At 40.9% G+C, this 22,318-nt stretch overlaps 1 protein-coding gene across 4 annotated transcripts; it reads right to left on the bottom strand.

The window, feature by feature from the left end:
• Positions 1-109: 109 nt before the first annotated feature.
• Positions 110-22,237, bottom strand: MKNK1 (MAPK interacting serine/threonine kinase 1; the record flags this gene model as incomplete). Of its 4 annotated transcripts, XM_084291436.1 has the most annotated exons (15): positions 110-1,900; positions 2,830-2,873; positions 3,477-3,641; positions 4,196-4,390; positions 4,653-4,748; positions 5,311-5,366; positions 8,413-8,517; positions 10,190-10,263; positions 11,691-11,770; positions 13,170-13,267; positions 14,084-14,182; positions 16,896-17,164; positions 17,635-17,742; positions 21,318-21,487; positions 22,185-22,237. In XM_084291436.1, the coding sequence occupies 12 exons, from the start codon at positions 16,942-16,944 to the stop codon at positions 1,672-1,674; spliced, it is 1,290 nt and encodes a 429-aa protein (XP_084147562.1). In that variant the 3' UTR covers positions 110-1,671. The 4 variants fall into 4 exon arrangements, with proteins under 4 accessions (XP_084147562.1, XP_084147564.1, XP_084147565.1 ...); XM_084291438.1 differs by lacking the exon at positions 16,896-17,164; XM_084291439.1 differs by lacking the exons at positions 16,896-17,164; positions 17,635-17,742; positions 21,318-21,487; positions 22,185-22,237 and adding an exon at positions 16,731-16,781.
• Between the last annotated feature and the right edge of the window lie 81 nt (positions 22,238-22,318).

The following is a 22,318-nucleotide window of genomic DNA, read 5'->3' as shown; positions in this document are numbered from 1 at the left end:
TGTCTTAAACCTAGCAACACAGAGAATTAAGCAAGTAATTCCTAATTTGTGTCACCAAAAAAAAAAAAACCCGAGAAAAAAAACACACAAATTCTCAAATGTGTTAAATCCATAACTTAAAATATTTTAATAAAAACAAAGCAAAATACATTTCATAATCCACTAGCACAACGTATAAAATTTTTTAAATAAGAACAACTTTAATATTAGTCACAAAATACAGCATGTTGTATAAAAATAGCTTGCACACACACTGATAAAATATAATGTAAAACTGCTCTGAACAGCCCATGCAGAGACATTCAGCCTTGACTTCTCTATTTCCAAGCACTTGTTGGAGCAGCCACTTCACTCCTTCTCATTCACCTTGCGAGTGTTTTGTGCTGGCACTGGGGGCCCTCCTCCTACCCCTCTCCACCCTGCGTACGATGCCCCAGCAAATGTTTTCAGAAATGGCTGGCAAGGTTAAGGTGCGTCACGTCGAGCATCCAGCCCGACTATCACAGCTTATGTTTCAGAAAGTGCTCCACAGCCACGTCCTTCTCAATGGACACCTCACCTTGGTCACTCAAAATCTTCAGCTTTTCAGCCAGTAGCCACCCAAATTACTCCCGACCCCTGGTGCATCACAGTGCTGAAGCTGGAACCTGAAATCTAGCCACCCAGCCAGAGGTGACTACGGGAGGCAGAATGCCACAGCTACAGCACTGTTTTTGCACAAACGTACCTTTGCATTTGATAACCCTGAATTATTCACACACCAAAGGTCACTCAAGCTTGTCCATTCACGTTAACTCCAAGTAACGCATACAAAAGGACTTGAAGGAATATGAATTTCCAGAAAGGAAGATATAACTGAGGATAGCATTAATACAGAAAAAACAGATATTAAATATGAACTCATCTGTTATACTTTGGTTATCAGACTTGAGTGTATAACTGTAAGAGAAGGGGGCACTGGACAAAAAAACGGGATGATATGAAGTACACTGAAGTTGAGAACAAGACATCAGAAAAATAATAAAATACCCCCAACATTTATCCCATATGCTGATACAAACTACCAACAGGATAAAAAAGCAACAAATTCCTCCTCATCTCTACAAAGTCCAAGAGACCCATGCACCTTTGCAGTATCATCCACATAAAATTTAAGCCCAGTGAAGGTATGGAGACAGAGATCCATCCAGTCACCTTCACTTCTTGAGTCTACAGATGGAGAATAGGGCACTGTTGGTTGAGAACAGTCCCCGCTGCTGACACCAACAGCAGCACCTTGCAAGATCTGCCAGCAAAGAGTGCAGCCATAGATATGTAAACTTTATGCTCCGCCAGGCAGAGCAAGAAAGTATTTCTCCCCCTGATGTTTTCAAATTTGAAATTTAAAGTGTGTTCTTCTAAGAAGAAAATATGAAAGGTTTGTGATTTATCACCTCAGATAATACAGCAGCAAACCCATCTTCTCTAGCTTAAAAAGATCAGTTAAATTATCTTAATGCACCAAATCTGACAGGCAAAAACACTCCCATAAAAAGCTATCCCCTTAAAGTTACAAAGCACATCACAAGAGCAAGCTTCTAATCAGAGTCAGAAGCAGAGATGCTTTTATCAGTACCGAAAATCCACATAAGAAAACAGGCTGATCTTGCCAACCCGTAACAGGAAAGAAGTTTAAAAGGCTTTATGAGGAACTGGCTGAAAGTCACTGTTTTTGGTGGCATGTGTCATTGCTCTGCGCTTGGCGAGGCGGGATTTGGACGGAGGAGAAAGCTTCATGGAGCACACGGCGTGGGCAACACTCTCCTGCTCTGCGCTGAGCTCGTTCTCGTGTTGAGACAACTGGCGGTTAAGGGCTATAGCCTCAGCAGCAAAAAGCGTCAGGTCTTTCGTGCTACTGTTCCTTTCGGGGGGAAAGGAGAAAGCAGTTACAACACACGCAAAGAGTCACTGGAGCTGGTTACCCTCAGATAAAAATATGCATTTCCAGACAGTTTTCTTTCTCTTATCAAAATATTGACAGAGCAGGCAAAATGACCAGTTATTACGTGCATCTCTCCTCGTTGTGACAACCAGCAATACGTAACAGAAACACACAGGCTTTGCGAACAGCTACAGCTCTAGTCCTCAGTCTGCCAAGGGCTCCGCATGTAAAGCCAGGTAGCCACTTGAGACACCGTGCTTCAGTTTCTACATGTTAAAAAAGGACAAGCACACAGGGCAATGCTGTCTTTCTTCAGAGATCTGCAATCCCACTAAAATTGCACACCTGGCTTCAGGAAATGCATTTCTGAGGCCATGAAGAACCTGGAGTCACCAGTGGCAGACGTAGAAATGGAAACAGATGTGTGACTCAGACCCTCTGGCATACAAACTCTGCCATCCTCTTTAAATGAATCCTGCCCTGCTCACAGTTAAATTGCTACTGTGATTACCACCAACTCCAGTGGAAGTCAGATGCGAGTCTGCACATATGATGATTATTCACCCATCAAAACGTAGTCTCTTTGGATAACACACGCCTTTATGCCTTTTTCCCCCTCCTGGGCAGCAAACTGCCAAAACCATCATTATTTGAGTCTAAGATTAGCCATGCTCCACAGGAAACGCCTTTCCCACGAACAAGCAAGATTAGGTTATAAAGAAAAATCACAGCTTTAATATTTCTGATGCTCTTAACAAAATGAGTGCTGTCACATTTATGAAGTAGCACCATTAACCAGGGATCTTATCCCTGATTTGTCACCTCTCATCTGTCCCCATTCCTTCAGTAACAGTTCTTGACCAGTTTTATAGACATCAATAGACATTAAAAAAAGAAAAAATGGTTACCTTTGAAGAACTTGAGGGGTAGGTAACCCCCTTTCAGGAGCCTCCTAGAAGAAGCAGTTAAGAAAAGTTAGTTATGTGTTAGTAGCTGGGAACCAAGCTTCTAATGATTAAAAATCATGCAACTTGCCCAGACCTACAACAAATGGATATTGCATATTAACTACTTTGCTCTGGATTTACAAATCACTGTTGACATATTCCTAAGCCATCTTTCCCCTCACAAGAAGACTGCACCATTTGCTTGGGAAGCTCTCCATAGGGTCTACCTGTTCTTTCCTGAACTGGAAACTAAAGCAAAAAGGAGATACTAATGTTCTTTTAGAACTACTTTTAAAATCTACTAGTGTTCTGCATTACTGTATTAAAAAGTAACACCATAACGCGTGCGCTGCAGTGCTCGGTATCCACAAGACAGCCATTTAAAACACATAAAGAGATAATTAAAAAAAAATACTTAAAGCTTGACAGAGTCATCAAAATATTTACTGCACAGAGCTTCAGGAAGAATAAAGCCACTGGAAATAATTTAATCAAAATATTAGTGTTAAAGCATGCAGTATCTTTACTAAATGTTTAGAAGGAGGAAGCAGCTTGTTTACGACTCATGAAGAAGATAACCCTTAAAAATGGTAACTGGGAATACGTACTCCTTGAACCCATGAATGCTGCAGAACTTGAGCAGCACTAAGCCGCTCTTTGGCATCACGAACCAGCAACTTTGAGATGAGATCTTTGGCCTCAGAGGATATATGTGACCAGTCCTTGTCGGGAAATTCATACTTGCCTTCCTGAATGCTCTCAAAAAGCTTGTTCTGGGAAAAGAGAAAAATTAATTTAAACGGCAACTAGAATGCAACCAGATGATTTCTCAGGTGGCTTTCTTCTTACTCAAATTTATCCACCTAACGTGGTGAGTGATAGCTGAAACCATGCGGTCTCCTTCCTGAGTCAATGGAGAGTGAGAGGCAGCTCCACAGTGATTCAGCACATCCTCAGATGGCCGTGATACACTGGCTGCTGACAACTCTCTCTCCCCACAGAAACAGTGAAGTCAGCGTACTCAGTTTTAAGAACGAAAAAATTCAGGCCCTGCTCTCTTGGAGCTCAGCATCCACCTCTGGGCAACCTGCTCCAGTGCCTCACCACCCTCTGAGTGAAGAATTTCCTCCTAACCTCTAATCTAAATCTCCCCTCCTTTAGTTTAAAGCCATGTCACCAGCCTTAATTCTCAGTGTGGGCTTATCTTCCCACATGTCTGGTTCTGTTACACACACAACTCTTCAGCACTGGCACTATGGCTACTCTTACACCCTACATTCATGAGGCTAAGTGCATTCTCTCAAGCGTGCCCCGTACATGCACTCACCTGGCAAACTCTGCAGACTTCTCCTCTGTCCCAGCCACAGTCTGTGCCACAGTTGCCCACAAAAGGGGGGTAACCGCTGAGCATGATGTACAGAATCACTCCCAGGCTCCAAAGATCACACCGCTTGTCATAGAACGTGGCCTCCTCTGTGAAGACTTCAACCACTTCGGGTGCCATGTACTCTGCTGATCCACACTAGAAAACCAAATTTGAGCAAATTTTCAAAGGGAGGGCTAAATCAAGACAAAACTCACAGGTAGTTTTTGTTGGTGGTGGTTTTTTTATTCCTTATTTTTTATTTTTTATTTTATTTTTTTTAACATATGACTGCTTTAAATGAACTATCCACACCACTCTGTGTTGATGTAGTAAGCCTTTTAGAAGCTTTCCTCTGGAGACGCGAAAATTTGTTTTATGGTGGAATGGGAGAAACATGAAGCCAAAATAGGTCTCTTACCGGTGTTGTTAGTTCTGGAGTAGTGATGGGAGTACATGCACTATTCAGCTTCACTCCACTACCAAGATCAAAGTCACATATTTTCACTGGTGATACCTAAAAAGAAGACAAAATATTAAGAGATTTAGAAGACAAGGACTAATGCAGTATGTGTGAACACAGCATCATATGGAAAAATTCAGGACAGAATACAAGCTGTTCTGCAGCAGCAGGCCTAGTGAAACCCACTCTTACACGGATATTCTACCCCTTGCATTTACCTCATCTGCCCCAACTGCTCCCACATCCCACCACCTTATTTTTCTACTTGGTTGGCTCCACACTGGAGCAGTTTGGGAACTATACAGAACATGACCAGCAGGACTGCAGATGTCATTTGTCCATCTGGGTACTGCCTCAGTACAGATGATGCTAAGTTGTAATTGTCATGCCCGCTCTGAAAGCAGCTGGCTTTTTATCATCTAGCCAGATGCTTGCATTTTTACAGCTCACAGAAGAATTTAACATCTTTCAGGCTTATTTATGTTAAATTTAGTTGAGATTCACTAATTGATTCAGAAATCTTCAAGAAGAGAACAGATAGAATGTAAGCACTGGCTTTGGAAACTAAGTTAAAAAAAAAAACACACTTCAGTAAGTTGAGAGACTGGAGCAGCACCTTTTCTGGAGATTCGCACAGGATGTTTTCAGGCTTCAGATCCCTGTGAGCAATACCTACACAAGAGCACAAATGTTTGTTACAGAAAACACTCTCCTGTTTTACTTCTCATTACTCCTCTGCATTAGAAAGCGGTGTGGAAAATATTCTAGGCCTGAGTTCACACACACAGATCCTGTGATGATAGAGCAAATAACCAAACTGCAATGCTTATTTGTAAAAAGAAACCATTGCATCCCGCTATGCCTTTATCATCCTTAAATGTACATAAATGTCAATCAAGCAAATAAGAACCTGCTAACACTGGAACATTTTGACCTACCTAAAAGTAAATATGCTAATTAAAAATAGCTTATTAAGATGACTTGACCTGTAGGAAAGTTTTCTTGTGTGCACAATTTAGTCAAGGGATATTTGTACCTTCTACAGGAAGCTCCTCCTTTCCAGAGGGATCATTTGGTAACTTACTGAACTCCTACCAGTACAGACAGTACCTAAGACGCACTTCCCAGAAGAAAACACTGAGCTCCCAGATGAAAATATAACCCCTTTAACAGCCACATGCAGCTACGTATCAATTTCTGAGGCAAAAATAAAACTAAAGGCTTTGGTGCGAGATGCAGAAGAAAAGGGTAAAGGAGAACAACCAGAGGGCTCCTTCATTCACTCAATGGCTACCACAAAAGGCAGACCCAGTTGAGAAACACAAAGTATTCATCTGCACAATTCACAGGCAATGGTGGTTCTTTGTGGTCAAAGTGGTTCTTCAATTGCCTAAACACACATTGCTGGCAGTTCTCCATTTCATATGATCAAACAAGACTGGAGGGCAGAAAACAAGCAGCAAAAATAAAATCAAGTGAGCAATTTGGCTGTTAACCACCTTCCAGTCTTGCTTAAAAACCCTGCAACTCCAAGCATGCTTGCTACTACTCCATAGCATGAGGTAAGTATTGTAGCAAGGTATCCCACCAACTTCTGCTTAAGGTTCCAATCTTTTTCAGCACAAACCACAAGACATGACTTAAAATACAACACTGGTATCATAGCATAGCACTGATCAAAGGAATCAGCTTTCAGAATGACAAAGTTCACATTGTTTATGCATGGAAGAGGGGAAACACGACCAACATCCATCAGGATGGCCCATGCTGACATTTACAGCAAGGCTGACAGAACCCCCAGCAGTTAGCTTAGCTTGCAATATGAAACCTAACAGTGCTTTTTTGTATTATAGCTTGAATTCAAATGTCTGATTATATAAGGTTTTATTTTGCAGTCACATACAGCGCTGAGAAAAGAAAACAACTGCCTTTAAACACTCCTCCGGTGGATTATTAGCAATAAAGCACACATACCGCAAGTGGGTGTAAGGCAGTATGATCATCCAGCTGAGTTTTAAACTACTACTAGCAAAAAAAAATCAGTTGTCCTCATTCAAATTTTTATTATTTTTTTAAAGCATCTAGCTGTAGCACTTCACTGCTAAGCTGTGCAATAAAACTGCTTTAATTTCCTGTTTACTTTAGCGTTCTGTATGCTACTTACTAATTATTTTAATGTGACACGGAAGAACCATAAAGAGAACAATAAAATGAAAGGGCATGTTGCAGCAGCCAATTCTGCAAGACGTCCCCACTGTAGCAATTCCCAGCAACAGGCAAGAAGGAAAGTCTATTGCTGCTCTAAAGCCATTTTAATGAATCACACCCCTTTTGTTTGGGGGAATGGGGAATCAAAACCAAATGCTCTGAGAGAAGTGCAAGAAGATACTAGCTGAGTAGATGTTAGGTATGCTTGAAGAGCATTCCTGGACTTTCATTTGTTACGCTACCTCCTATAGCACTAAAACACTGAATATTAGTTTCTCCACATGTCCAACCTAAGTTTCCTGTTTCTCATTCACCTTATAACTCAAAGTCAAAATCTTCTAAACATGGATGTTCAAAGATCACATTTTCTACAGGTTTAGAACTCTGAGTCATTGTATGGCCAGGCTATGGAGATTAACAAGTTTCCTAATCCAAATTATTTTTTTTCCTCACATTGAAATTAACCTCTGATATTATAGTCACGACATGCAACAAGATCCATATTCCTCAGTTTTACCACTTTATTTATTCCTTATGCATTGCTACGCTCTCTTTTTGACAGGTTCAACCTATCAAGGTTGAAATACCATAATTTCAACTTCTCAAGCACATGAGCAGTCCTGCGACTTTAAAGTAAAGCCTACAACTAAATGTTTTATTGAACTGAAGCCAGCACTCAACAATTTCGACACCAAGCAGACCTGCCGATGACCTGTAAAATCTGTCTAATAAAAGTGTCAAAATGAGCAGAGAGTTTACAAAAATAAACAATAAACATAGCCTTCAATTATATGTCACTTTATTCAGAGGTAGTCACTGTAATGAAATGAAAGCAAACATTAAGTAAATCTGCTTAATCTATGCAGCACCAGATATCTGGACACGTATCTACCACATCCCACTTGAACACATACCCTAAGATGCATACAGACATTTTGAAATGAACCAAGAGTACTCCAAGGTAGAAAAAACAGGAGGAAAAGATTTTAAAATAAAAGAACTCTTCATAAACTACTTTTAAATCTGAGCATATCCCTCGTGAAATGAGAACACCTCCAAACAAGGACAATGGTTCACTTGCAGGTCTCTCACTCAACAGTAGGGACCTGAATGTGGAGACCAAAAGCTAATACAGAGGTCTTGTAACCAGCAGAAACTTGAGGTAAACACAAAGAAAAGCATCCTTGTAGATCTGAAAGAGGAGGAAATTAAAAAGAAAATCAGCTCCCTTTTGAGCAATCTTTACATGTTAATTAGGTAACATGAACAAGCAAAGAGTTTAACCCTAATGGTAATTCTCCCTGGCTGCTTATTTATCTTTGATTCTTCAGAAGGCTATACCATCTTAACACATTATGAAAAGATCATCATAGAGGAAAACACAAGTCATCTGACATGGCTGGAAACGGAAATGCTAGCTAAGCTAAAGCTGGGCACTTGCGGATAAAAACGAGTTTCATATCCTAATACACAATATCCACTAGTGAAGATGGAGACAGCCTTCTCTTACCTTTTGTATGAAGGAAATCTAGAGCTGAGGCAATATCCCTCACTACCCTGCTAGCTTCTCGTTCATTGAAGTGCTTCCGCTTTTGGATATGGGCCAGGATGGAGCCTGCAAGAGTAACAGGTGGAAGAGGAAACCTTAGTACAAATGCTGCCTGCGCTGAGAAAATACTGTGAATAGAGGGTTAAAATACAATTGCCATTACTGGTCTGCCGTAGAAGGAAAACTGACGTCAGTATGAACAGGGCCAGAGAGAAACCATTTAGAAAGGTTACTTTTGTCTCAATATCATCAAAATGAAAAGACATTCTACCTGCAAATACACAATTCCCACTGACATCAAGGTAAGGCTCACACAGTGAGTTGAGGCAAAATTTGCCCAGGGATGCGACATCTGAAAAGAACTCAGCTATGAGCATACTGAAAGATTGGTAGCTTGCTCAGAGCACCATCGGTAACTCTTTAAGAAAGGATAAAGGCTTTTTTTTCCCCTTATATTTAAGTGAATTTCATCAATCTTCTCAAAACATTAAAAAATAAATCTTTAAAAACTAACTACACATAATCCAGAGATCCAACCACATTAAATAGCCTTACTACTGTCTTCCATTTCCTTACCCAGAGAGCTATGTTTATTACAGCAATCAGGCAGAAAATTTCAAGAAGTAACTGACATTTGTGATTAGCTCTGAATACAGTAAACATTTTATACCTCAGGTGATTTTGTTTTTAATCTTAAATTCTAGATGTGGAAGGAAACCTGCCATCCTCTGTTGTGAGATATCTTATTCTTACACCATCAATGCTGCCGCCACTCCTCCACAGTGAGGAATCAGACAGGAAAAAGGAAAGATGTTTGCTGGCAGAGACAGTCAGAAAGAAGGATGGACAAAGAAACGCTTCAGATGTGCTTTGAAATAGCATTTCAGATGCCTGGAGGAAGGCCAATCTGGACTGGATTATCAGATCTCAAAGACACAAGGCTTCCCTTGCTGATGGCACCACTTTTGAGCTTAACAGAGATTTCTTCAGGGCACAGAGTTCAAAGGATTTTCCTGGTATAGTTGTTCTTTGCAGCTTTAGGAAGTGGTAACAGTTCCTGAATGTCACCATCCTTCAGGAAAAGCCCACAGATTTTGTAGAAAACAGATCTGAGCCACCTGACGTGCTCATTTCACTAAGCAGGCTTACTTCAGAATAAACCTGAATACAGCTGATATTCCAAACTCTCTCAGGTAAGAATTATGTCAATGGAAACATGTTCTCCAGACTTTATATTCAGCACTCATAGAAAAATCCTACAAACAAAAACAATAGTAGGGCACTCCTGCCATGGTTGTACCACCTCTTCAGCATTCCTCAGAAACTAAAATGTCATCCAGTATCTTCCAAAATCCGTTTCAGAGAAAAAAAGAGGAAGACTACTAAATCGTGCAACTTCAGTATACTAAGCTAAATTTTAGCACTTTTGCTGTCAAAATGGTACTTTGCCTGAAGGTACTCTGAGCAAAGCTCTGCTTTAGTAGAGCTGGTATTTCCATCACTTAGCTATTGAGAGGGATTGCAACAGCACCATCACACTCATCCATATGCTATTTTCTTTTTTGCAAACACAGGTATCTCTCAAGAATGGCCATAATTTAAGCTTTGTATATACTCTGCAGCTTCTTTGTCTTAAAATTGTCAACCATTTACAGCAAGCTCTTCATTTTCCTATAAAACATTGACACAAACAAGACAACATGACTCAACGAGCAAAGGCACAGTTACTGGACAGTACCTCCTCGCAGCTTCTCAAAGACAAGGTAGTATCTTGCGTCATCTTCAAAAAATTCTATTAATTCCAAAATGTTCCTTTAAAAAAAATACCAGAATGAAGCACAGCATAAAGAGAGCAATGAAGAGTTTCACTACGGATAATCAGGAAGTGCCAGAAGTAACCAAAAATAAGAGTATTAATTACACGAGTTGCTTTGGTTGCCTGTAGCATTAAAATCACATTTCCAATTCACACTGAGATTTAAGCAGTGTAAACAGGCCAAACACCAAAATTTTCATCAGACAGGATTGTGAATGCCTTCTGCTACTGCTCAATTGAGGGGAAGATAACTGATAATAATAGGCTATATTCGATCATTTGGAAGAGCGCGTTTGTGCTGAAGGCAAGAGCAAAAAAATAATTAAATTGGCATTCTTTCTCTCTGGAAATCACAAGGCAGAACACACAGGGATTGGAGGAGACAGGCATTTGTCAGCATGACATTAAGTTTGGTTCATAACTTGCCATTTTTAGACTAACTTCTGTTTAGCTAGCATACAGTCTTTGCAGTGCAACATATATATCCCAGGTTGCCCTCAGAATGTCCAACCTTGAAGTTAGATTTCTTCAAAACTTATAGAAAATACAAAATCTGAATTATGCATGTGCTCATGAGAACTGCAGTTTTTAAATCAGTTATGCACTGGGTGACCTTGTGTGCTCTTAACTGCACACAGAACGAATATTAATCTGCTTTTCTATGGCACAACTTAAACCCACGACTTCAGTAAACAAGCTTGGTTTTAGATTATCTTTAAGCATCATAATAAAAAATAAAAGTTTAATGTGAGCTACACAACTGTACTACAGATAACAGCTGCAGGATACAGTCTAACAATTACAGAACAAAGACATCTAAAGGAGTAGTTTCAGAATTGGCTTAAACTGGTCTCAGAGCACGCTGCCACTGGCAGCGCAGGCTCTCGCTCCTTGTCAGACATGACTGGCAGCTTTACATTTGCTTTATCCTGTGGCTGTGTGAAGTCAGCACACTCATTCAAATGAAAACTAAATTAGCTTTTAGCTCATCTAAGAGTTCCAGTGCAAAAGCAGAAGGACTGACACAAAAGAGGAGGAAAAACCACACATTAAGAAAGGAAGGGCAAGACTGTTGCATTCAACAGCAGCTTTAACCAGATCGGCTTTTGCCAATGATGAAATCACAAGGGAAGTATCAAAACGCTGATTCCTTATTTGGACAAAAGCCACATATCACTGAAGCACAGTCAGACTACACTGACCTGGATGCTGATCAAGCTACGTGACTTCATTTGTAAACATTTCCCTAAACTTCCCAGGTAAGAGGAAATTCTCATTTTGAGCAGGTCAAGTCTGAATTTCAACTGGTTTTACGGAGACTACTACAAAGCTCCTAACCAGATCGCATATAACGAGGTTTAAATCAAAAATAAATAAATAAAAACTCAAGATACTTTAAATAAACACGAGACTCTATACTTACTTGTTACCCTGGCACTGGTACAGCGTTTCTATTTCTCGAAAAACCCGACTCCGGCTGTGGCCAGCATTTTTTTCAATGATCTGTGGAAAGAGACAGAGCTCGTATTTGAAAAATGACTGCAGGAATTCTGCATGTGGGTCTAGAATTGGATAACTGATCTAGAACCTGAATCTCATTCATGTCCACCAGAGAGAGATACTCCACATCTGTCTGTTGAACTTCTCTGTCATCTACTGACAGTGTCAGCAGAGTTCTGGAAAGCATTCAAAGCCCAGGAGAAATGAGAACAGGAAGAGAAGAAAGGAACTAAATCCACATGTTACCACAGTGACTGAGCAGTTACCAGAAGCTTTTTCTTGCATCATTTTTAACTCTGATGTGCACAGAAGGATATTCTTTTGAGTTCTGGCAAAAATAGATTTGAGTCATATCAGACACTGAACAGTGAAAAATGCGACATTCATCATTACAGGCATTTAACTAAGAAGTAGTAAATTTGCCACAGAAAGAGACATTGGCTCAGGCTGCAAGTTTCACAGAGACCCAGCAGCAGGACCTAAGGTATTAAAGCAGACATACATGGAATCTCAAAGCCCTTCTGCACTGCCATCAGAAGTCACCTGCCTTCACACACTCCTCAGACTGGAAGAGAGCAAAGGACAAGGGCTTTCCGCAGAGGCTGAGACTGAAAGACTGCTACGTGAACTGAAAGCTCATGGCATTACTGCAGGTACTCCCACCACCCCTATTTGGGATCGGTTTCTCCTTTTTACAGCCAGATCTCTCCAGTATCTGAACCCGTCTAACTCATAAAGTAGCTGCTTATTTCTAACCATAGATTTCAACAGTTTCACAAAGTTATAGCATCTTCAGGATGAGGTTTTCGAAGAGGATTAAAATTTTGTGACTATATTTTTTGCAGAAGAATCAAGCATAAAGTTTTTCTATTACTACTTGTGCTGTTAATTAAATGGGGAGACTCACGCCAACCACAAATCTGTAAATGAGCCCTTACAACCAATATAACAGCATTACAGAAAATTCACCCCATCAAAAAATAAAATAGTTTTACATGAAAAATGTCTGTATTTGCTGTTCAGAGAGCATCATTCTCAAAAGCCTGCATTACTTGGTAGGCCATCCTAGATAATGACTGCCTCTTCTAACACAAGACAAGATAAAAACAGGTAGGACTACAATCAAATCAGAACAGGAGAGAAAAGCAGGCCCCGAGATCAAACTGTTACATCGTCATTTACTGTCTGGGACTTTTATCTGCAGCAGATATTCTGGTTTACTCCGGAGGCACAAGACTCAGAATGACAGATCTATCAATGGTTATAAAACAGGTTGATTTCAAGCATCAAGAATTTTCTAAAAGCTTTTGCTATTACACACTATTACAGGTTTTCACTGAGATTCTAGGAGTGAGAAAACACGTTACAGGAGGAAGTGACACTGCTTTTAATCTGTACTTACTTTTACTGCATATTCTTTCCCAGTTTGGAGGCTGACAGCACCCTGAACTTTTGCATATGCTCCCTCGCCAAGACGTTCAGCAGTCAGCTTGTACAAATCTGCCAAAGAAATCCAGCAGACAGGACACATTAGCCAAAGCATTTCAGTGAATACCATCAAGATGAGCTATTTATCTGATGAGCATCCGTCACATGACAGCAACTGAGAAAATTCCCTTGGCAATGAAGACAGAAAATAGATTTATGCAGTATGAAAGTAGATATGCCAGACTTAATTATGCTTCATTTTTCACTTTTTTTCCCCTCCTCAAGTTCCAAGCAAATTTAAAGTAGATTTACTTCATCCCAGCAGCAAAATTACAAGTTTGCTCATACAGGCAACATCTTATCTCACCGACTGCTAGGATCGCATCCACCTTCCCTGTCTTCATTTAAAACTTGGAACTAATTTTGTTGAGGCAGGAGGCATTTCACTCCTTGATCAGAAAATGCCTACCACACCAGATTTACTTGCAGATAGTGTTTTGAGTAGAATTAAAATTTTAAGACTTCACTCCAGAGGATGGCTACCATCTCAATTTGCCATCTACCTTAAATGCTACCTACCCACTAAGTTTTGTACCGACCAAGGTTTGTCTCACTGAACTGTATTCTACTGACAACACACCAGCATTTGTGCTCACATCTAGTCAGTCAAAACACTGTTCCTATTAAAAAAATCAAGCATGAATTGGATGCACAGTTTTCACAGCTACCAGAAAAAAAAAGTGACCAAAGACTGAAACATTGCAGACAAAGTAATACAGAAATGTTGATTTATAATGTTGGCCAAAAAGCAATGTTTAGCTATTAAAATGGTGAACAACAGAGAGAAAACAAACCATTCTAATTAAATGCTCAGAAACTGGCACCAACCTTCAAATTTCCCAGGGACATGATCTGTGGCTCGGGTTCTTTTTTTCTTTTTTCTTTTCCCACTGTCTGCTATGGGGAGAGGCTGACTGCTGACCATCTCTGTGTGGCAGAACATAAAGGTGCTTAACACACAATTGATTACTTCAGGAGAAAAATGAACACACACTCGTCCATTTATGTCCTTAAGCTATCCAACAGTCTCCCTGGTTCTTCATCACAGGCTGATATCTCTCCCCCAAAACAACAGAGGAAAGCTAAAAAGACAATTTCAGTTCTGATTACCAGCTTTTGGGAAGCTTGATTAAAAAAAATGTAAAAACAGAAGAAAGTAATTATGAATCTGTTAATTTTCCTCTCGCAGCAAGCTAGAGCAAAGCACAGGAACAACCTCACCAGCAACCACCATGAGCTACCCTCAACATAAAACATGCCGTGAATTGTAGAACAGCTCAGGTTGGAAGGCTGAAGACAGGATTTTCAGCCTTCCTAAGGGTGCCAGGCTATGCTATGCTACTGTTCCACAGACGTTTTCAAGTCAGCTTAAGAAAATGAGCTCCCAAGCAGAAGGAAGGTGAGGAATGGGAAGGGTTTTGTTTAATTGCATCTCAAACAAACTAGCAAAACGAAGCAACCGCAGGACTCTCCAGGTCAGAGGAGCAATCTAGGTCAGCTTACGCTGACAACAGGCCAGCAACACATTTCTCATAGAGCCATGATTTCCCTTTCTAAACCAGAGATCAGTGGATAACCTATGCTCCAAAGTGAACAGCGTTTGTGGCATTTAGATTTTTCTTTTTCCTGCATTACCAGCTGCAGATATTACAATAGCTTAGTCAGAGGTAACAATTCACTGATGCAAGATAATGGGGCAGAAAAAGAAAAAACAGCCTCTTGTAATTACAGGAGGTCTAAACAAAAGCAGTGCCATATGCCTTTTCTGACAGAGGCTGCTTCATACAGCTAACCTGTCTCCAAGAAGCTTAAATGACTCCACAGGGCACTCACACGAGCATTTCTCCATAACTTCAGTAATATCCTGCCACGTTGGTGCTAACAGTTGAAAATCATGGCTTAAATTCTTTAAGGCAGAAACGAAGCACTGCTAAAACATTATAGAGCCAGTGGGATTTCTAAATTCACTAATAAAGATCTTGTATTACAGAAAAAAAACTAGATCCCTAGAAATAGTATAATTCTGAGAACACTGGCAATGACACTAGAGCAAGCCCTAAAAACAACTTTTCTGGCAATTCTCCTTTAACAGAGAGCCTTTTTGAACAGAAGGTTGTTTTTTAAACTTCCTAACTGTTTTTCTGCCTTTCACTGTTTCCAAGGTACTCTTACAACACAGAAATTCTGAGGCAGAAAATATTACACAACAATCTACCAATACAGCAAAGCAAAGGGACTTTTCTTGTCAATATCTGTCAGTAACAGCTCTTATGAAAGTCACTTAGAACTTACACCTTGTCTCAAACAGCCATGCTATTTTGAAAGCCCTCTCTCTTACTGAGCCACTCAAAAATGCATCACTCAAAGCCACAATCATCTCATCATGACAACAGTAAATCCTAATTTTCAAGTCTTAAGCAGAAGGCACGAAGAGATCATCACAATGGAAGACAAATGCAAGTCCTGAAACACAATAAGAAATATACAGGCATGCATTTTACCTACTTCTGAGGAAACAATTTTTTTTTAACTCAAACTGATGTTTATATAATTTCACTTTAACTTTACTTTTTAAAGCTAGGCTTTGACAGCTGTCACTTCATCCTGCATTAGAAATTATTCTGAGTTGGGATTAAAACAATGCACGTGAAGCCGCTCAGAGTTAAGAGCTGGTCTTTTTGAAGGAGGCGCTTGATTTCCAGAAAGTGTTAAACAAGTCATTTTATTGACTTGTCAAAGGGTCTGGTCATTTAGTCATACCCAGAGAGTTCTATTGCGTTTCAAATTTTACGTGGATTCAGAACTTTTAAAGGAAACTAAAAACTAGGAAAAAAACAGGAGACAAATCCTGCACCTTAGCAAAACTGACATCTTTCTTCACGACCATCTCCTGCACCCTGCCAGTTGGCTATGGTATTTACACCAGTGTTTAATAGCTCACTGCATTATTTCAATTCCCTTTAGTCTGACTCAATTCCTAAATTACAGCGAACCGCTTCCTTGAAACCAGGAAGTTCAATAGTCATCTCTACAGAAACCAAATTACTGAAAAGCTGATGTTTTTACCCTATAGTCTAGACCAAATTTGCTATCAGACATGCATGAAATGTTTGCTAATTAGATTTTTTTTTTCCCTTCCGTTCTGCAATTTCACATCATCGTGTAGTTTCCTTCTCTGCCAAAACAGCTTTTCCTTTTAAGATATCATAGCTTCATTCTCATTATTCAGTGTGTTATGAGGTACTAGTCCTAAGCTTAATGACTGCAATGACAATAAAATTCCTTTTAAATCAGGCAAATGCTTTAGGAGTTCTTCAAGCTTTCAAAGCAACGTGTTTCTGTGACCGTATACCGAGGAGTTTCTGATGACACTGGAAGACAGCGTGCCTCAGCCATCCAAGCACTGCTCGGGCGCTTTGCATACTGCATGACTACCTCTTGTGACAAGGACACTTGGTGCTCTCAGGAAACTCACCCTGCCAGACAGAAAGCCCAGACTGGATGAACTGCTCTGGAGGGAAACAGCCCACAGAGACATCAGGTCCGAGAGGAACACTTCACTCTGTCATTTAAAGGTCATTTTACAACGTGGCCCGAAGCGTTGAACCCCTGCTTCCAACAAATGAACTTGTCCACCCACCTTGTAATCTATTCTGGCTGAGTGCTGGCAGGTGAGAGTGGAACAGCATTTGGTGTTTGGAGCAGACTAGTCGAACCTTTGATAAAGAACACTTCTTACGTCCCTCTCAACCGTAAGAGAGTCAAACTGCTCTCTAAGAGACTACAGTCCAACTAACAGCCTGACAAAAGCTGAAGAAATAGGCAACAGTTCCAATTCTGATCTGTCCTTCTCTTCCAGACAGGTCAGGATTACTGCTCACAGGATAACACAACCCAGCAAAATCCACACTGTGAGGAAAAGAAAAAGAGTAAGTTTGTCTTAACTGCAACTTTGTTGAAGTCCTGCATGTTGTTATCATCATAATTCAGTGTTGAGGCAATATTTAACATATGCATTATTCAGAGCTTGTGTGGGAAGGCGATAGTTACAGCCTTTTCCTTTCGCAATTGTGGCGTCTACAGCTATGTTCAAAAGGAGGAACAAAAGCACTTACCATAAAGAAGGTTCACAAATAACGACAAGTGAAGAACAACAAAAAAGAAATCACAAGTTTCACTGCATCCATTACCTTTCGTCTTGCTTCCAAAAACTCCACACACACACACGCCAAAATCCACTACCCAGAAGTAACCCCTCTCTCATTCTAATCTGCTTTCCCAAAGGAAGGAAGGGTGGGTTTTAAAACCAAGCACACACATGTCCAGGAAGCATTTGAAGAACACAGTGCGGATGCTTCATTCTATTAAGAAGCAGATACCTTGGTTTGGGCTTTTGAATTCAAAGAGAGGAAGCAGCTTAAGCAGAGAGTCCAAGTGCTACCACCTGCTTCAAAACTGGGTCTTGCTTGAGCCGGGCTGTTCTGTAGCTGAAAAGGAACACAATCACACATTCAAAAAATCACAGAAATATTGTTCTATACATTAGGGTAGTGCCCCGAGTCTCAGGAGATTGCAAGAACCCATTGTGCTGGGCTACATGGGAACAAAGCAAATGCACACCCCCCACATTACAAAACGTGTAAGCCGTACGTACAGAATGCAAAACAGAATTATTTCCAGTGTTCCAGGCATTTCGGCTGAAGAACAGACCCCATTGTTAGTCTTGAAAAAACAGTAGAGGGATTTGTGGTGTTTATTAGTTCTTGCTGTTATAACTTTGGAGAACCCTAACAGTTTTAGGAATAAAATACAGAATTGCTCTTAACGAACAAGAAGGCTCACGCTCCTAACCTACGTCAACAGTTTCTCAAGACCCAGCACCACAGCTACAGCTGTAAGAGTCCCGTAGTAACACCTATCTTAAAGTTTGTCTTGTGAAGGCAGCCAAATAGATAACTAGATCTCCAATAGAACAGATACACAAGTAAGAAGACATTCAGCTGTGCAAGATGCTGTGAACAGATACCACTAGCGCTGATTTCACTCATAGGAAGCGGCAAGCAAGACAGGGATGTTCAAGTAACACCATCTGAAGAAAAGAATCAGGGATCTTCTGTGGATTCAGAGGATGGCCAAGGCCCTGAATTCAACAAACAAAAATTCAAAGTTGATGTGCTGGCTCAAGATGCTTTCAGACCACTGAGATGGTACCTAAAGCAGATACAGTTACAGAAATATTATGGTCCCACAGATACTACAAAAAATTTTTATTCAGACCAAATAAAAGCCTACTGAGGTCCCTGATGAAGCTTTTCCAATTGAGATTTGAAAATATTACATTGACTAATTGAATAACAGACAAATCAGCACCTTCTGAACATCATCCAGCTGCTCTGTTAATAAACACTCCTTTCCAAAGTCAATACTTACACGTTCAACCTGTTACTGACAGATTCAATAAAACAGTCATGAGTAAGTTCCTTGATTCCACTAGCATGACACACCTGTCACTCTGATTTCAAATGTAAAGCGTGTACTCAAAACTCTTTAAAAAAAAAAAAAAAGTTAATCCGCTTTAAAGTTTCAAGCATCCAGTACTTTGGGCGAAGAAACAGAATGGAAACAGATTTCAGTTTCATTTTCCTGCCAATTCAGTTCCTCACATCGTTCTTGGACATTCCCTTCCCCTGCAACACTGATTCCTCTAGACGTGGCTCATAATGAAGCACGTCTGACTCAGCAGGTGCTGATCCTGCCAAGACCTGCCAGCTGCAGGAAGCTCAGAAAAAAAAAATAATAATAAAAGACACCTTTGTAAAGTGATTACATGGTGATTAATGGTGCTTGTAACATTACAGGTCAAGAGGTACAGTTTGAAGAGGAAGGATGCCCAATTCTTCAGGACAGCCCTGTGTCAAATCAAGAGGCAGGTTATTTTAATATTCTTTCTGGATTGCATCAAGAAAGGATATTCATTCCAAACTGTAAGTAGTAAGCATTCCTACAAGTCATTCATCTCTATGGTGGTTTGCCATAATTCATTCTTAGCTATCCAAGTTAACTTCTTATATCACCCACAAGAAAACTTTTAATGTAATTTAAGTCATCAATCTGAATTCTCCATGACGAAGGAGGAACTTAAAAACATTCCAACGCCTTCTCAATAACACACAGGAGCATTAACATTTTAAAATGAGCACCCTAAAGTCCACAGGAAGCCTGAGTGATCTGATTTCATGAAAGAGCAAGTCTGAGAAAACTTCCAAGTTTTGCCTTACTGCAGGCATTACTGCACCACCTACACAGTTACAGCTCACACTATCCTTCTAAAATCCTTCACTCTGAAGGTTACAGCAACCTTTTTCTCTGTCTCCATCCTTCTCTTTGTGATTCCCTTCTGCCTCGCTTTCAGAAGAGCAGAGTCACCTTATCTCCTGTGCATGCAAGTTGCAGAGCCTTCTTGAGACCACTGAGATGGTACCTAAAGCAGAGGCAGTTACAGGAACATTATTGAGCACTTCATGCTCTCAGTTAGGCACTTCCCTTGCCAACTACGCATGGGGTTTCCAAGGTTCTGAGTGAAACCCTCCCTCAATGGCTGGATCTCACTTTGCAGGATGACACAAAGTTACTTCATATAGTTTCCTTCTACCCCAATTTATTATTTCACCATTACTGGGGGAGGAAAGAGAACCTTAATGGTATGGAGAGCATTCCTTTCCCCCTGCTGTGGGGAGAAAATAACATGTTTTAGCACTCATTCTGTAGAAAAGAGGTCTTCTGATGAGATCTGTCTGTGTCTACAATAGAGACAGATGCATTTCTTTAAAAACATTAGTTACCAGTCAGAGTAACAGAAAAAACTTCTTATCCAACTGGACAGATACAAAGGCAAAGAAGGCTGCTCCTGCAATGAGTTAATAGGGGAGGACAGCAAATCAATCTTAAGTTGGCTTAAAAATGCACTGTAATCTTTTCTGCTGCTTGTTCTAGGATAACCTGCCTCTGAGGCAGCCGCGTAGATAAAAGGATATAATAGGTCATAATATTTCATCAGACTAACAAGTAAGCATAAATTGTAAGCTTTGCCTGAGACAGCATGGCATACACGCTGGTTAGAGCACTAAAGACCATCTTCCTTCCTTTCACATACAGCAGTAGAGCCAAACAAGATAGTTAATGCGACTGACGGCTGACAGACAATTCATATTTAACAGCTTCTATCACAGTGCAGTAGAAATTTAGCTGCAAAATTATTTTAAACTCCAGATCATACATATTCGAAATGAGAAAAGTCCTTGTAATAGTACTTTGACTGAACTACTCAAAGCTTCTCTAACCCCTAGAGCAGTTTTAAATTAAGGAGATATACAGGGCAAGTAAGTTCTGAGGGCCACTTACGAAACAGTAAGCTGCTTACCCTCTTCCACATCTGATGGCATCAAGAACTCTCGGAAGACTCTCTCTGCATCACCAATTAGCTCCTCTAACCCCACTCAGCTCCCTTGCTGGTTTTCAAGCGTAAGCCAAAGAAAGTAACTTCTTAGAAGACAGCTTTCCATTTTGTACAAATGCAAGGCAAGCATTTCCTGCTATTACTCAACACCTTGCAACTGATCAGATAAGGACTTTTCGCACTAGAAGAAAGACTACGCAACATACTCACTCCCCTATTATCCAGCAGCCTTTTCTAGAGAGGATAATTAACCAAAAAGTGTTTTTAAAGTCTGGAACAAGAGCGATTTTTCTTCCTGTTCCCCTCCGCTCTACTTTCACCTAAAATTAATAGTCATCGAACTCACTGAATTTTCACATCGGATATCACAAATTAATTATTTTTAGTCTGTTTTAACATCTTCCTATCTGGAAAGGTACCAGAAAATGAAAGGAAATTCCCCACATTACTAAATTAATTTTTTGAAGGCATTGGAGAATAATTTTGCAACATTCATATCATGAAATAACATTATGGTTGACAATACTCAACTTTAAGGGACACTTGAGTGTCCAAGGCACCCAAATTCACTTTAAGCAGAAAGCTGCCAATACCATAAACAGTTACCTTTGGGACCGCCGTGGAAGAGGTTCAGCTCCACAGCTGTATGTTGCCTTGCTTCCATCCAGCATCTGGAAGGCATGGAGAGCAGCTTTGCTTTGAACAGAAGCCAAACCGCACAACTTCAGTTACCTGAGCATATACCAGACTTTCCAAGCAAGCCGTGGAGCACTACTCTGTATGGGAAAAAAATATATATATATTTTTTTTTTACATGCAACAAGCTCATAAAAGAAGGGGCACACCCCAATTGGCGGTTTATCTTTAAACAAACCTGACACTTGGCAAACAAGTGCCAACACCATCAGGGGCACTTTTGGCTATCACGCACAGTGCTGAAGCCAGCAGCAGAGTTTCCACGGGGCCGTATTCCTGCCTGCTGTTACCACTCCAACTGCTTCACAAGGTCACCCCAACAAGAACAACTGATATTACAGCGGTAAAACTCATGCTAAAATGAGGTTTTCAGTGTTCCTGGGAGCTCATAGTTCTCGGCATTGTAAGACACAGGGAAAATACAAGAACTAGAGGACTCCGTGTGATCATCCCGATCTAAGAACAGCTTATTTGTCTTTATCCCTTCTCCCTCCATACTAGACACATCCTTGCCAGCGAGCAGCCATCGCAGGAGCTCGCAGCCTTGCCACACTTTATTAGAAGAAGCCCTCCGCAGGGAACACAGCAGCTTAACCCCTGGGGAAGGCGCATCTCCGAGCTAACCCGCTCCCAAGCAACTCCCGGGGAGAGAAAGAACCCGGAGCCCTGAGGGAGGAGAACCGGAGAACCGCACCGGCTCCGGCGGGCAGGGGCCACTCGTCCCCTCAGCCTTCCCCTCCCGCACCGTCCCCTCAGCCCCGTCCCCACCGCCCTCACCTCCATGGCGGCCCCGCAGCCTCCCGTGGCGGGGGCGGTGCTGCAGCCACCGGCCCGCCCGCTGAGGGGAAGGGGCCGGGCGCAGGCGCAGGGCTGGCCCGCGGGGGTAGTGCCCCTCATAGGGTGCTCGCAGT

The sequence above is a fragment of the Netta rufina genome, assembly GCF_964035555.1.
Source record: "Netta rufina genome assembly, chromosome: 8".
Classification (NCBI taxonomy): Eukaryota; Metazoa; Chordata; class Aves; order Anseriformes; family Anatidae; genus Netta; species Netta rufina.
The sequence above is the reverse complement of the archived record's forward strand: the minus strand, read 5'-3'. Positions and strand labels throughout refer to the sequence as shown.